At 42.8% G+C, this 16,193-nt stretch overlaps 2 protein-coding genes across 2 annotated transcripts in view; one reads left to right on the top strand and one right to left on the bottom strand.

Annotated features, from left to right (window-relative positions):
* Nucleotides 1–1,437: 1,437 nt before the first annotated feature.
* On the bottom strand, nucleotides 1,438–10,831 carry LOC142381862 (serine/threonine-protein phosphatase 6 catalytic subunit). The gene is made up of 7 exons (XM_075467138.1): nucleotides 10,698–10,831; nucleotides 7,797–7,892; nucleotides 7,644–7,709; nucleotides 7,400–7,541; nucleotides 7,234–7,313; nucleotides 5,380–5,589; nucleotides 1,438–2,461 (listed from the first exon to the last, which is right to left on the bottom strand). Exons 1-7 carry the CDS (start codon nucleotides 10,770–10,772, stop codon nucleotides 2,213–2,215), a joined length of 918 nt encoding a protein of 305 aa, XP_075323253.1. The 5' UTR covers nucleotides 10,773–10,831; the 3' UTR covers nucleotides 1,438–2,212.
* A 4,667-nt stretch (nucleotides 10,832–15,498) lies between these two features.
* Nucleotides 15,499–16,193, top strand: part of LOC142381865 (multiple epidermal growth factor-like domains protein 9) — a 53,989-nt gene continuing 53,294 nt past the window's right edge. Inside the window, exon 1 of the mRNA XM_075467142.1 lies at nucleotides 15,499–16,169. Coding sequence (XP_075323257.1) covers nucleotides 15,647–16,169 — 523 coding nt within the window. The 5' untranslated portion in view covers nucleotides 15,499–15,646. The remainder of the gene's footprint in view (nucleotides 16,170–16,193) is intronic.

The raw sequence follows: 16,193 nt of genomic DNA, 5'->3' as shown, positions 1-16,193 counted from the left end.
GACCTCGTAATGTCCGTCTACCAAAGAGCTTATTGGTTCTTTTGAATAATTCTTTTAACCTAGCTTGTTCGATATTTTGGTAAAATATGAAATATTGGCATATGCAAGAATAAGATACAATCGTGCTGCCTTTAGCTTTAGGAGTGGGGTTTCTTATTTTTCTAATTGTAAAATGCATCTTAAATCTGTCACATGTTTATTCATTTAAACTTTTATTTTACAGAAACAAATATGCCAGAAGGGATTTCTGGAAGATTTTCTAAACAGCAGATTAATTGGCGACACGTGAGGGTGTCAGGATTGGATGTAAAAAGGAGCCTCCATCGATCAATGATCAGTCCAGAGAACATCTACAAACACCTATAGTGCAGAACACTGTGAAAAGATTAAGGGCGGTGGATGCAGCTGACCTTTAAAGGGATAGCTGTATGACATCCCATATTAGCAATATCATTTATTAAATTTGACTAATCCCCTGCTGCGTCCTGTGAGCCGAGTTTTGGTGTTGACGAAGGTAGTCCGGCTAGTTGGCTGGGGCTAGGGTAACCCTAACCCAAGGCTTTTATTTTGTAAAAGTCTGTTGCTCACAGGCTTTTATTCTGTAAAAGTCTGTTGCTGTCTGCTGTGGAACCAGAAAAGAAAGTAATCGGCGGCTCCACCAAACATGGAGAAGGGTACGGAACTTTTACTCGGCCATTTTCATTTTAAAGTTCTTCCAGACGGCGGAGTCGACAGAACCAAAGTCATCTGTAAACACTGCCAAGTTGAATTGTCTTCTCAGCGTAGTAGTTCCAGTCTAAAATATCACTTAAAGGCAAAACACACAACTGATAGCAGCAAGTCATTCAAGGAAACAGACAGTGGAGCGAGGCTTCTACATAAAAACTACAGAAAGATGCTGATGTTAAAAGTGTGTTTGCACAACAAATGTTATGGCACTTTCATTCATATGGCAGCACATTTAAAATGAAACTAAATGCTAAAAGCTATACACTACTTTTGGATTCACTTTTGGGATTTTGCGTCCAAATGTGATTAATCGTGATTAATCAGGGAAATCATGTGATTAATTAGATTAAACATTTTAATCGTTGCCCAGCCTTTTTGTCTTCTGAATAAAATTCCAAATTCCATCCATCTTCTATACCGGCTTAATCCAACGGTCAGGTCGTGGGGGGTGGAGCCTATCCCAGCGGTCATCGGGCTGGAGGCGGGGTTACAACGTGGACAGGTCGCACCACAGAGACAAACAACCACACACTCACTCCTAGGGACACTTTTAGAGACACCAATTACCCAACATGCATGTTTTTGGATGGTGGGAGGAAGCCGGAGAGAACCCACACATGCACGCCGGGTGGGGATCGAACCCGTGACCCTCTTCCTGTGAGGCCACAGGAACCACGTGCAAAATTCCACATTGAATTTGAACAAATGAAAGATTTACGTTTTTATTTATATGCATTTTTAGAACAATAACACACATCAATTAACTTTAACGTAATTGATAACCGATTAATAATTGATTTTCTGATTGAACACGTAGCCCCCCCCCTTCCCCGTTACTAAGGTATCAATGTCTACTCATTTCCAATTCTTTATTTACAAACAGGTAGACGCACAGAAAAATAAAACTATATAGAGCTGATCCTAAACCTGGAGGTTCAAACAGCTTTTTAAGGTACCACAGAATGAAGGAAACTGAAATGTCTGACCGAAAGAAATGTGTCGATATTTACACATCAGCGCTCTCCTTTACACGTTTATTCAGAAGATGGGATGAGCTCTTACTTTTGTGCAGTGCTTTTTATCTTACATCCACCTTCACAGATCACCGTAGAAAAAAAAAAAAAAAGAGACTAAAAAAAACTGGAACTATATATAAAACACTGCAGTTTGCTGAGCAGTAACTTTTTGGGATGGAGATTTATAAATATGAACATTTTTCAGCTGATTTTTTAATCCTTCTTCTAATACAACACGGCGGGTGGCGCACAGCAGCTTTACTTTGCCGTCACTGAAGCTACAGAATGATGACATCAAATGCAGAGAGCAGGAATAACAATCGACAGTTGGCACCAAGATATGCACAGGCAATACTCTGAATGTAATTTACAAAATTTATATGGGTTCGACAAGTGCTGGGGCCTCTGTCCCGGCCGGCGTCTGCGCACCGACCCAAAAAGGCAGAGCTTCCTCGGGTCCGACGCGCCTACAGGAAGTAAGGTGTCGTCGTCCGAGGCGGGATGACCCGTTCAGAGTCCGGCACCGCCCTGAAGAGCTTGGGCTCCCGCGTGTTAGCGTCCTTGAAGACCATGATGGAGGCGATGTTGCCGCAGCGGTAGCAGTAGTTGGGAGCGGACCACACGGTGACCAGCCGCTCGTCGAACATGAACTTGTAGCCCTCGTGCACCAGCTGGTGCGCCCTGCAGATCAGCTTCAGGTTGTTGATGTGGACAAACTGCGGAGAAACAAAAAGCGGGAAGAATTAAGGCTGATTTATGATCGTCTACGGAGAGGGTCGGAGATGGGAATCGAAAACCGGTTCTTGTTGAGAAGCGGTTCCCAGTGTTTCAATTCCTTGGAATCGTTTGGCGATTTTGCGAATGTCAACAGTAAACATGGCGCCCAAGCGGTACAAACGCTCGAAAGTTTGGTTACACATCCCTAAAAAAGACGACAACAGGGCAACTTGCAAAGTGAATATTTCACCAAAGGGAGGAAATACTACCAACATGCAATAACTATGAATGAATGATTAACGTCGGTGAATCTGAACCCAGCAAAGTTAGCAACGTTAGCATGTCCTCGGCTAACACTGCAGGTCACTAACTAACTAACACTGCCTATCATGTTAGCACCATTTGCCTGATTGTAAAAGCTGCTGTTAGTAACGGTTAAGGTTAAATGAATGCCTTCTCAGGCATTACATTTAGATGAAATCATGAGAGACAGAGCCTGACTGGCTCAGAGCCAGAGGCTGGTGGTACTACCCCCAGTTCACCTCTACCTCCAGCTTCTCCTTTCACCAGAGCAGGAAGAGTTAAATTACCCAGGCCAGGATAGACCAATGTGGACCTCACCGTTGTTGGGTTTGTGAGGTCATGACTCGTGTTACTTCTAAACTAAACAAAGTTGATGCTAATCGACCGGTTTGTTGTCCTTTTTCTCCAAATGAGAATCGATAAGGGAACCGATAAAGAACCGAATCGTTAAGCAGAATCGAAAATGGAATTGGAATCGTAAAAATCTTATCAATTCCCATCCTTTCTCTCCGTAGAGTTTGGGATGGAGGGACTTCACCATGTTCACAGAGATGAACCTAGGCATGGGGCTAGGTATGATAACCTGAGGCAAAAATATCACGGTATTATGATTATATTTCTAAAATGTGTATTTTGAACGTCTGGATTTAAAAACAAGAAAAATAAAAAACTTTTCCATTGAACAGTCTTTTACTTTTAAACAATAGAACATGCTGGACATTAGTAAATATGTATTTAAATTAAATTATTTAAACAAAATGACTGATGATTCTTTCTAAATAAAATAAATAAATAAATAAATAAATAAATAAATGCACTCTGTCCTTTAACTAAAGCTAAACCTGCAACTCAAGTCACAAGTTTAGGAATTATTTTTAGTGAGAACAAAATCCAACACAAAATGCAAATAAATGCAGAGACTTAAGGCTGATTTATGGTCGCCTAGAGCGTCGGAGAATGCTGTTTAATGCTCTTTTTGGGAAGTCCAGTTCAAAGAGCGTTACAGTGATGGAGTCTGCTGGAGATGAATGCATGGATGAGTTTCTCCTGGTCTGTTTGGGAGAGGAAACCTTTAATTCTGTTGATGTTTCTGAGGTGGTAAAAAGCTGCCTTGGTGACGGCTTTGATGTTACACACGACAGAGTATGATTGGCCGGTTATTAGTGACATGAGCAGACCAACCGCCGTCCACGTCATGTTCTTTGGATGAGATAAACAACGTGTGAGTATCTACTGTCCCAGACTATCTGACAAGATGGAGAAGCTTCATCTGACCCAGTTATTATCTTAAAGTCATTCAGGGACACACATCGTGTGGTATGAGCAGAGGGGACAAGTACAAAATAGATTGTTTTAGACACATACTGAATATGAATACATGATGTCTAAGAACAGAACCAGTTGTAACAGTTTACTGCTTTGTAAATGAAGAACAAAAAGTCTTCCATAATGATGGAAGGTTCAGTCAGTGAGCCGGTGTGTTGTCTGTCAGCCTTGATCCATTTCTCTGAGTTCCACACATCAGATTGGATAAAGACTGGCGTGCTGGAGCTCCTGACTCAGTGGGGTCACATGTCACTGAAAGGATCGGATTATTGGCTAAATTACAATAAGAATGAGTTGAGCAAGGGCACAAAGCGTGTCATACCCCGGTATGATAGGTGGCGCTGTACCCATTCCAGCTGTTGCTAATAGAGCCACTTCCTGTTGACCTCTTCACCAACAACAACAACAACAACAAACTCAGGCATTGGAGAAAGATGGAGAACGCAGAGCCAGATGAAGCTACGTCCCTCTACATTTGGTCTGTGATGAGCTGCTTGTTGCACAAACTCGATAGTCACCAGGTGCTTCAGCGTCTACAAGCAGGTTTAGAGTGACTTTCAACCCAGTTATCTCGGGGTCTGAATCCGATCCGATCCAATTCTTAGTCAGATTAAGGTGTCTACATGAACTTAATAACTCAGTCTGATTGTAATTTAGCCAATAATCCGATCCTTTCAGAGCCATGTGACCACACTGCCTCCCCCAGAAGGACACAAACGACTCGGGAGGGGCTCAAAGAACTCAACAGAAAGTCCAAAATGCTCGTCCCTGATCCAGACTCTCCCAGATACCGATCCGACGGGCTCTGTGGGAAGCAAAGCCGTTCCTCAAAGAGCCCACTCCTCGGGCCATGTGGGAGAGCAGAGTCATGACATTTGTCCTAATTACACAGTGTGCCTGTTGTCCGGGTGATGAAGGTTAGAATAAGCTTTGTTTACGATAATGGCGAAAGCCAGGCGCCTCAGAGAGATTGGGTTTGAGCCACGTACGCATTTGAATGATACAGAAGGGTATAAAAGATTGGCACAAACTGAGGTCAAAGGGAATTTCCGGCATTCTGAAATGTACATGTCTCTGTGACGGTCTGTTCAATAAATTCCCCATAAGAGGTTGACCGCGGCGCGTCCGACTCCTTTTTCTCCACAACATAATGATGACCCCGACTTGAAATGCTGAAGTATCCGACTCCACAGGGCACATTTAAGCCTGATTTAGAACAGGAACGTGCTAAAATGAACTGAAAAGCATCAACTCATCATCAGATCTTAGCTCCATCTTTGCAACCCACCTCATTTGTGACCTTTGCACCAAAGAGCCAGCCAGCTCCTCTGGGGCTGATGGCCCAGGTGTCCACATCCTCGGGGTCCGACCACACCAGGTCACAAAACGCTCCTTTGTGGGGGATCTCCTGGTTCCGTTCGATTGTTCGAATTTGGTCGAGGGTCTTTATGTCTGGAGAGAGGCCGCCGTGGACACACAGGATCTGCTCGTCCATCAGCTGACAGAAACCCACAGAAAAAAAACAGATTTGTTTGGACACGTCACATCAGACCAGACTTTATAGCAGGCTACAGTTCTAAAGCAGCATTTTTGTGCATTTGAAACATGTTTTGCAGGTAAAATTATAATAAAACAGTGAAAAACAAAATTGTTTTTAAGTCTATGATGTGTTAAAAACAACAGAAAAGTTCCCCGAAATGGACAGACTGGGTAAAAAAAAATAAAATAAATAGTTGTGCAACTCCAAATTCCGAGTTTCCAGTTGTCCTTGAACTTCAAGCGAACTTCATCGAGTCATAGCGTGATACGTTATGCCGTCAGATAGCAGCTTATTCTCATACACATCCCCATTTACCACCCATACTCAATTCCATTCTTACTGTTCTGCATTTCTAATTTTTATTCTTTTATGTTATTGTTGAGTGTTGTACTTTGCGAGTGAAGTTTTACCAAATTCCTTGTTTGTTTAGTCAAACCTGGCCTATAAAGCTGATTCTGATATTTTAATTCAGGAGGATGGACATTCGCAAAATGGCTGAAAAAGCCAGAAACTACACCGTCGTTTCAGCGAGCGTAGTGGGAAATATATGGCAGCTTTGGACCCCGCCAGCGTGAATTTCCTGGAGGCCGAGAAAGTGAAACCACTGCTGGATTTAAGAAACACAGACATGGTTGAGGCCCAGTTCACAGTTGCACAAGAGTTTTTGAAAAGCAGGCCAGGGCAAAGAGAAAGTGACTTTGAGTCACCTTGTTGCAAAGGAGTCCAGGGGTACTAAGTGCCATGCCAGCGGTAATGGCGGCATTCAAACACGCACTAACATTCGGGGCATCAACTGCTACTAGGCCTGTCGCGATATTCAATAAATCAATTAATCGCATGACAATTACAATTAGCTCGATCATTTTTCTGGCCGCGATAAATGCCATTTGCAGGCTTGTTTGTTTTGCTCGTCTCTCTCTCTCCCTCTCGGGTTAAAAAGCGGCAACACAACAAACATGCGTCTAAAACACAATGCTGCAGTTTTCCCAGTTAAAAAAACGCAACAAGAGGTCCGTCTTCCTCTTCCCGACAGAGCACTGTCACTGTGGCGGTTAGTCGACAAACAGAGTACAAACAGGACAGAGTGAAATGGATTCCACTCACAGACAGCGTAGTTAGCTTCATTGCTAAAGAGATGCTAACCTTTAGCATCGTCGAAAAGCCGGCATTTCAACGAATGCCGTTTGTTCATTTATTATGTTCTAGTGTTAAATATTCTTTCTCTTTGAAAAGGTGTACCTGCATTATTATACCATTATCATTGTATTAGATGAAAATCATCTCAGAACGACAATATTATCGCTTCTCGCAATAATTTCTGAGACAATTTATCGTCCAGCAAAATTAAATTGTTATCGTGACAGGCCTAGCTGTACTCTGCGACATTGTTTTATGTCACGGTTTTATTTATTGTTGTTGTGTTAGTTGCACTGCCACTGCAAACCAAATTTGCCCTGGAGGGACAATAAAGCTCAATAAAGCTAAAATATGAACGTTAGCAGCACGTGTGAACAGGGCCTCTCTGTGGTTGTTCTCTACTGGGACGCATACATTTCAATAAAAACCCGTGAAAAACAAAGTATATTAACATTCTATACTTACAGCTGCAACCGTTAACATGTCGAATACTTTGGTGCAATAACGCCAGGCGTTAGCGTTCCCATACTTGGTCTGGCACTCATCTGCAAGACAAAATAATGACAATAACAACAATTATTTTGAGGTTGAGCTGTTGCAGATCATCGTTTTCCGTCGACCCTCGTCTCACCATAAAAGCCGTACACTTGGGTGATCTGCCTGCTCTCGTGGTTTCCGCGCAGAAGAGTGATGCGGTCGGGCCACTTGGCTTTCAGCACCAGCAGGTAGGTGAACGTCTCCAAGCTGTAGTATCCTCGGTCGACGAAGTCTCCCTGCAGACGACAGACAGAGGTTTGCTTACAGACAACTGGGCCGGGAAGCAGCCACAGAGAGGCCGATTCTGCTCAGGTTCAAGGAGACGGAAACCAACAAACCATGAAGATGTAGTTCGTGTCGGGAACCTGGCCGCCGGTTCGGAAGAGCTCACAAAGATCGTAAAACTGCAACACAGACGCGTCGGAATTCAGTTTCAAAAATACCAAAGAGGCCGTCAGAAAAACAGCAGATGTTTCCAGATGTTCTCTCACCTGTCCATGTATGTCTCCACACACCGTTACAGGAGTAGAAACGGGCTGAACGTTGGACTCCTCCAGCAGAAGGTCGCACACGTAGTCACATAACTTCTGTAAGTGTCAGACAGGTTTCAGGCTTTTAAACGGGACCAGACACAAATGTTTTCATTCAATGTTTTCACAGAAGTGCCCTTTAGTTAGCGGTGAAACAACACCGCTGCCGTTCAGAAGCATAAATTAATAATAAGCCTACTGTTGCATCAAAATGGCTGACATAGTGTACAATACAGCGTGATGGAATCCATCTATACAGTATAAACACACAGCGAATACTGCACAGTATTAACTATTTTTATTAAGTTTGCATTTTTGTATTTAGTATTCTTATTAAGTATTATTTAAGGCTTAATGGTGTTTCCTAAAGGGGGCACACTGTTAAACCTGGCAACGCAGCCCGCTTAAACCACCTCACACTTGACCGCAGTGCACACTAGCTCCTTTAGCCGGTTTTTAATTAAAAAAAAAGGGCAAAAAGCAGCACAAAAACCATGCTCATCCTGAATGTCTCACTATGATTACAACAACAAACTACAAACACAACATGAAGAAAGTCGAGCACATGCACGCCAGCTTCCACTCATCCCAGTATTAAGGTAAATGTGGTCTGAATTGAAAATGTATTGGCTGTGTTGTTTCTTTTTTTGTGGGATGTTTTATATGTAGAAATGCATATTTGCAAAAGGGGACTTTAGTATGTTGTGGTAAAAGTGGCTCTTCCCTTGATTTTGCTGCCAATGTGGCTCTTGTGAAAAAAACAGTGAGTATCACTGCTCTAGCAAGTTGTTGACTACTGTAATGGCCTGCTCACTGGGCTCTAAACGGGCTGTAAGACAGCTGCAGTACATCCAGAACGCTGCTGCTCGAGTCCTGACCACAACCAGGAAATACGACCATATTAGTCCAGTGTTCAGGTCTCTGCACTGGCTTCCTGTCGCTCAGAGAATAGACTTTAAAACAGCTTAAGTCTCTTCATGGTACAGCGCCAAAGTACATCTCTGACATGTTAGAGCCATATGAACCAACTCGGGCTCTGAGAACCTCAGGGAGGGGTCTCCTGCTGGGGCCCAGAGTCAGGACTAAACAAGGTGAGGCTGCGTTTCAGTTTTATGCTCCTAACATCTGGAACAGTCTTCCAGAAGATGTGAGACAGGCCTCAGCTCTGACAATGTTTAAATCCAGGCTGAAAACAGTTCTATTTAGCTGTGCATATGACACCTGAAAGTATTTTATCTGCACTCTTTGCTTTCAATTTAATTAATTAATGATTATTTTTATGTTTTAATGATTTTATTTGCCTTCTTGTGATTTTATGACTTTATGCTGATCACTTTATATTTTTTAACTGTTTTTTTAAATTGTTTTTTAAATGCTTAGATTGTTTTTAAAGTGTTTATAATTGTATAAACATTTTTATTGCTTTATTATGTCTTGCTACTGGATGCCTGAATTTCCTTTGGGATCAATAAAGTATCTATCTATCTATCCATCCTGCTGGTGCCCAGAGTCAGGACTAAACAAGGTGAGGCTGCGTTTCAGTTTTATGCTCCTAACATCTGGAACAGCCTTCCAGAAGATGTGAGACAGGCCTCAACTCTGACAATGTTTAAATCCAGGCTGAAAACAGTTCTGTTTAGCTGTGGATATGACACCTGTAAGTATTTTATCTGCACTCTTTGCTTTTAAATGAATGAATTACTGATTATTTTTATCTTTAATTTGCCTTCTTGTGATTTTGTGTAGCTGTAAAGCACTTTGAATTGTGCTCGACAAATAGACTCACCTTGCCTTCAGTGGTTTTAGGGTTGGATGAAGCTGGTATGTTTGTTTTAAGAGAATTTCCCCCCCCCCCCCCCCCAAAGAAAAACACGTTTTATTTCTATGTTTTCGTGTCTGTCTGATGAGACATTTCCTAAACTAAACTGAGTTAAAGGAGTTTTCTTACTTTCAGACTACATACTCAGTCTGGAATATCAACACATTCAAACTGAAGTCACATTTGCAGCTTCGTTCATCAGTCTCCATTCCGCTGTTGGCAGATAGAAGGAGAGACTCTTTGCTTTTAATTTAATGAATTAATTATTGTTTTTTATGTTTTTGGAGGGTTTTTTTGGAATGATTGCCTTCTTGTGATTTCTGTAAAGCACTTTGAATTGTGCTCTACAACTAAAATAAAAATCATGAACACTACAGCATGAACACGCACGGTTAGAATAGGTTAGAATATGCCCTGAACATATGCTCAGGGACGGCAGCTTCTGTCTGGGAGAAAACGCAATGTTTGTTAATATGATCCCCAAATAAAAGCCTACTTCCGGGAGCAATCCTTCACCACAGAAGCGCTTTTTTACTGCTAAAATCTACTGCGTCACTCGTTAAATCGTCATCTGGAATTAAATTAAACTGGAAACTTTTAGGCTGGAGATAAAGTAGCCATTTGCAATCAAAATATGAGCAGGACAGGTGGGCTGCCGGGTATGTTTCTTACGAGGCTCTCAGCCAGCAACCCTCTATAAACAAGGATCCTTATCCCAACACTGTGGCAGCTAGCATTACCAAAACACTATTAATAGTATGAAACTGACACATGTTTGCTTCGAAAGACAACAGTAAACAAGCAGGCTAGTCTCATCCCTGCTTTCACACAGTTTTCCCCCATGTTAAATGGTCCTGCTACGGCAGCGAAGACAAACTATTAACTTAACTGTTGTGACTTCCTGTCAGCAGGTTAGCATAACATGCTAGCAGCAGGTTAGCATTACATGCTAGCAGAAGCTAACGTTAGCTAATTCCGCTGAAACAGCCAACAAACCAACAAATATGTATTCAGAAAATATATAACTCAAATGTCACGCTTACCTTTAAGTCATTTTCTGGGAGATATTTACACTGTTTAGCAATCTCCGCATATTTATCCAAGTCCAGAGGCGCCATTGTACCATGAATCGACGTCGATGTGCAACTTCCTGTAATGTTTCAGCTCAGTTCTTCAGCCTCTACCGCCATCCAACGTCCGCCATCACCGAGAGGTTCAAAGTGGATAAAAACATCTTAAAGACACCGAGGAGGGAGCTGCCTCACGGGGATTAATATAACATTCAATTTTAGCTTCAAATTCAATCTATTTAACTTTATATGAACACCCATTTATATTTATTTTTTTTTAATTCAGTTTGAATATGATTCAAACTATCTCTTCAATTATTTCTACAAAACAACTTATTCACAAATGTTTGTGTTATTTTCCCTTTATATTAAATATTAAATAAATATGTTTACATTTCTGCATTCTATTCTTTCTATTGTTTATTTTCATTTTATCTATCAGTTTGGATTCATGTCTCAATTTTTTGTATGGCACCCTTTGGCAACCTGTGGCACCCTTTGGCACCCTTTGGCAACCTGTGGCACCCTTTGGCAACCTGTGGCACCCTTTGGCAACCTGTGGCACCCTTTGGCAACCTGTGGCACCCTTTGACACCCTTTGGCAACCTGTGGCACCCTTTGGCAACCTGTGGCACCCTTTGGCAACCTGTGTCACCCTTTGGCACCCTGGGGCACCCTTGGGCACCCTGGGGCACCTTTGGGCACCCTTTGGCAACCTGTGGCACCCTTTGGCACCCTGTGGCACCCTGTGGCATCCTTGGGCACCCTTTGGCAACCTGTGGCACCCTGTGGCACCCCGTGGCACCCTTGGGCACCCTTTGGCACCCTGTGGCACCCTGTGGCACCCTGTGGCACCCTTGGGCACCCTTTGGCACCCTTTGGCAATCTGTGGCAACCTGTGGCACCCTTGGGCACCCTTTGGCACCCTTTGGCAATCTGTGGCAACCTGTGGCACCCTTGGGCACCCTTTGGCAACCTGTGGCACCCTTTGGCACCCTGGGGCACCCTTTGGCAACCTGTGGCACCCTTTGGCACCCTGGGGCACCCTTTGGCAACCTGTGGCACCCTTTGGCACCCTGGGGCACCCTGGGGCACCCTTTGGCAACCTGTGGCAACCTGTGGCACCCTTGGGCACCCTTTGGCAACCTGTGGCACCCTTTGGCACCCTTTGGCACCCTGTGGCACCCTTTGGCACCCTTGGGCACCCTTTGGCAACCTGTGGCACCCTGTGGCACCCCGTGGCAACCTTTTGCACCCTATGGCACCCAGTGGCACCCCGTGGCACCCTTTTGCACCCTATGGCACTCTTTTGCAACCTATGGCACCCAGTGGCACCCTTGGGCAACATTTGGCACCCCGTGGCACCCTGGGGCACCGTTGGGCAACATTTAGCACCCTTTGGCACCCTGTGGCACCCTGGGGCACCGTTGGGCAACATTTAGCATCCTGTGGCATCCTTGGGCACCCTGTGGCACCCTTGGGCAACATTTAGCACCCTTTGGCACCCTGTGGCACCCTTTTGCACCCTATGGCACCCTTTTGCAACCTATGGCACCCTGTGGCACCCTTGGGCACCCTGTGGGCCCCTTGGGCAACATTTGGCACCCTTGGGCACCCCGTGGCATCCTTGGGCACCCTGTGGGCTCCTTGGGCAACCTGTGGTATCCTTGGGCAACATTTGGCACCCTATGGCACCCTGTGGCAACTTTGGGCAACATTTGGCACCCTTGGGCACCCCGTGGCATCCTTGGGAGACATTTGGCACCCTATGGCACCCCGTGGCATCCTTGGGCAACATTTGGCACCCTATGGCACCCTGTGGCATCCTTGGGTCAGAACCATTAGTTTAACCATTAACCATTCCAAATTTGTTCAAGAAGACGGAGTTGTGGAAACTTTAAATTCAACTTCCGAAAAATAGGGAGTGCATCATACGTTCCCGAGAAAGAGAAGCCTCTTTACATCGTCGCGAAAAATGTCGTCACACACAGCAAAGCAAGTGCATACAACATCACTTTTGGAAAAGTGACCAACTGCACGCAGCTGTACACCAACGAGATAGTGGCAGTTAAAATTGTGAGAAGAGACCTTTTCAAAGCAGGCAAATAAAAGAGGGTAAGTTTAGCACATCAGAAAACTTGACCATGACAAAAACAACCTTGTCTAGTTATGAGCTGCTCAAATATAAAAGTTTGTCTTGCTTTTGAAATGCTGGATGCAAGTAACATCATTTCTGAACATCTTCTTACCCCCTGCTGCGTCCTGTGAGCAGAGTTCCAGCCTCGTTTTGGTGTTGATGAAGGTAGTCCGGCTAGTTGGCTGGGGTTTAAAAAATAAAGCGTTTTGCTTCTCAAAACAATATGCGTTCAAAAGAGTAATACATTTGCATCACAAAATGGTTCTCCAGGAAAAAGTCAGACCTCACAATCGCTTGGCCCTATTTTCTCTCCCTTCGTATCACTGCCTGCTGTGTAGACCGTGCAGACCGAAGCGCAGACCGAGCAGCAAACACCGTAACAGGCGCGGCTGTCGACAGGCGGCGGATTTTTTTCCCCTTTTTTTTCAGAAATCTTTTCTTCCACTTCAGTTCTGATCATAACCACCAAGTTTTCAATTATTTTCAAAAATTAACTCTTTAAATACCAGTGTATATGAGGTAATCACCAATTTCTGTTAAAAAACACACAAAAACTGCTATATTTTTAATGTATGCAGTGCAAAGTGAAATATTCTATGGGGGATTATTAGGTCTGGGATATGTCATTGATGAGCTACAACATCAGTTTTTACAGCTTTTTAATTTTGCTGCAATGGCAGATTACAGAAACGGCTCCCATAGACATCCATTATAATGAATACAGCATTAGACTATGGCTAATTATCCCCGCTCAATAATTCCACTTTGCATTCCATATTTTAAAAAATACTGGCACCTAAAAGCTTAAAATTTGGGCTAAAAAGTTCAAGTTGGCATCTAAAAGGTTCTTTTTTAATAATTGAAAACTTGGAAGTTATGATCAGAAGTGAAGTGGAATAAAAGATTTTTGAAAAAAAAGTGGAAAAAAATATGAATATATGATGTTTTTAGGTCGTTTTAAAAGGGGACGAAAATACCCCTTTTCAGAAATTAAGGAGTTTTTTTTCTACACAATGAAAAATTGCATTGTATATGATGTGTGTTTGAAATTCGAAAAAATAGTCAAAAATGCACAACTGGACCAAATATGACGAGTATCACTTTTTCCAGTGTGAAATTAGAGGAGAAAGTACAGCCCAAGTGGACAAAAATGTCCCCTATCAGGGATTAGGGTTAATTGTAGTTTGGTCACATTTAAGTCAAATGTTTTTCTTTATTATTTTGATAGACAAATAGTCACTACACTCTCATTAACATTAAGTAAGTTCAGCGTCTGTTTTTACATCTAGCGACCACTAGGTGGCAATGTACTCAAGATTCGCAGACACAATGGGACTTCTTCCTGTCGGGACTTTCAAAATAAACATGTAAAATTTGGAGCTGTGCCGATTTACATATCAAATAACAATAATAATAATGATAATAACAATCAATAAGAGCCAAATGTTCAAGTGCTAGAATGTCAGCATAGATAATTAGGAGGCTAATTGTTCCCAGAGCCCAGATAAAAGAACAGCTGTGGGAACAATGTACTAGAATCAGAATCAGAAAAGATTTTATTGCCAAGTAATTTTTACATTACAAGGAATTTGTTCTGATTGGTGCAATAAAACAAACAAAAATAAATAAATAAATAAAATAAAATAAAATAAAATAAAATAAAATAAAATATAAAATATAAAATATAAAATATAAAATATAAAATATAAAATATAAAATAATAATACATGCTCTTTCTATTAGCCGAAAAATGGTAAATAACTGAGTAGGCACATTATCGCCCATAACTAGTTTTTCTTTACTCAAACGAGCAGTTTACGTTACAGAGAGCGCTTCTATGATGAGGTCCACATTCACAGAAGCCTTAAACGCTGTAAGCTTAAACCTTGAATAAGCTGCCTTTAACAGAAAGCGCTTAATCCCAAACGAGGCCAACAAATGGCATTTTTATTTCACAACCAATTAGGTGCATACCTGAGCTGAGCTGGGTGTACAAATAGGAAATGTTATGACTCGTGAGTAAGTCTGGTTTATAATATAATTTAAGTATTAGTCACCCTACGTCTGTTAAACACATTATGCTTAATGTCAGACCGCGAGTTGTCAATTTAATGAATGAAAGTAGACACATTTAGATCATCTGTAGAGGGACTAAGCTTTTCTTTCTTTCTTTCTTTTTTTAATAAACTTTATTTACCTTCACAATATTACAGTAACAGTAGTCATGAAAGAAATAGTGTACAGTAATGAACAAAGGACATAAAATGAAAGAAGAACATAGTGAAAAAATACAACGATAGAAAACTGTTAGAACAGAAGAGAGAGAAAAAAATGAAAAATAAAAAAAATAATAATAAATTACACAAGTAAATGCGAGTTACAAAAATAATAAATAATAAATAAAATATAATATAATATATAAAAATATATAAAAAAATAAATTCGAGATTGAGTCAAGATACAATTTTACATCTATTAGGAAGAGGTGGGAATAAGCTTTTCGGTCATTTTTCAACCGGTTCAGTCGGCGTTAGAAATTATTGACCAATCAGCAAGAGGACGGGTGACTTAACACATTTACAAGGGCTCCCATTGGCTCTCCCGAATGTCAATCTCAACGTTCGGGCTTCAAGGTAGGTTGCGGCGCAGGTTGAAGTGTTGACGGTGGTTCATAGGGCAACAAACAGCAGCGTAACACCGCTGAGGGGACATCAATGGTGGATCATTCAGGGAGAGGTCTGACAGAGACCCTTACCGGGGCTTACATGGAGAGCTGAAACCGAACATGAGGCTCACGTCCTTAATGATGTACATATCTCCGCTCCAGCTATTTATTTTCTACGCGTATGTCGGATTTTCTGAAGCTGCACCGCGCGTCAGCCCTCACGATGCGTCGCCCACCTCCAGGAAGCCCGGCTCAGCCTCCGACACCTGGGAGACCTCCGACACCGACGTGCCTCCTACTCTACCCGGGAGCAGGTTCGCTCTCCGGCCTATAGCCAGACGCACACCGGCGGCTGCCATTGTTTCCACCGCAACAACAACCACCGCCGCCGCTCGCAGCCGCGTCTCCGACGCAGAAACCTCCCTCCAGCTTCCGACCTGGAGCCCCACCACCGTCCACGAAATTGGAATTAAGGAACAAATAACAGCCTGGATTTCCAGACTAAACAAACGGTCCGTCGACGCTCAGACGTCGCATTTCAGCCCGGAGAAAGTGCTGCAGACCGTCGGGGTGTCCGTGGTTTCCCAGCGTAACGCTGCGGATAACGCGGCTCTGTCCGCTACCTCAGCGGAGAATAATCAAGGTGAGTCATCTTGAATGAATCCCA

Source organism: Odontesthes bonariensis, chromosome 6 (assembly GCF_027942865.1).
Source record: "Odontesthes bonariensis isolate fOdoBon6 chromosome 6, fOdoBon6.hap1, whole genome shotgun sequence".
In the NCBI taxonomy this organism is placed as follows: domain Eukaryota; kingdom Metazoa; phylum Chordata; class Actinopteri; order Atheriniformes; family Atherinopsidae; genus Odontesthes; species Odontesthes bonariensis.
The sequence above is the reverse complement of the archived record's forward strand: the minus strand, read 5'-3'. Positions and strand labels throughout refer to the sequence as shown.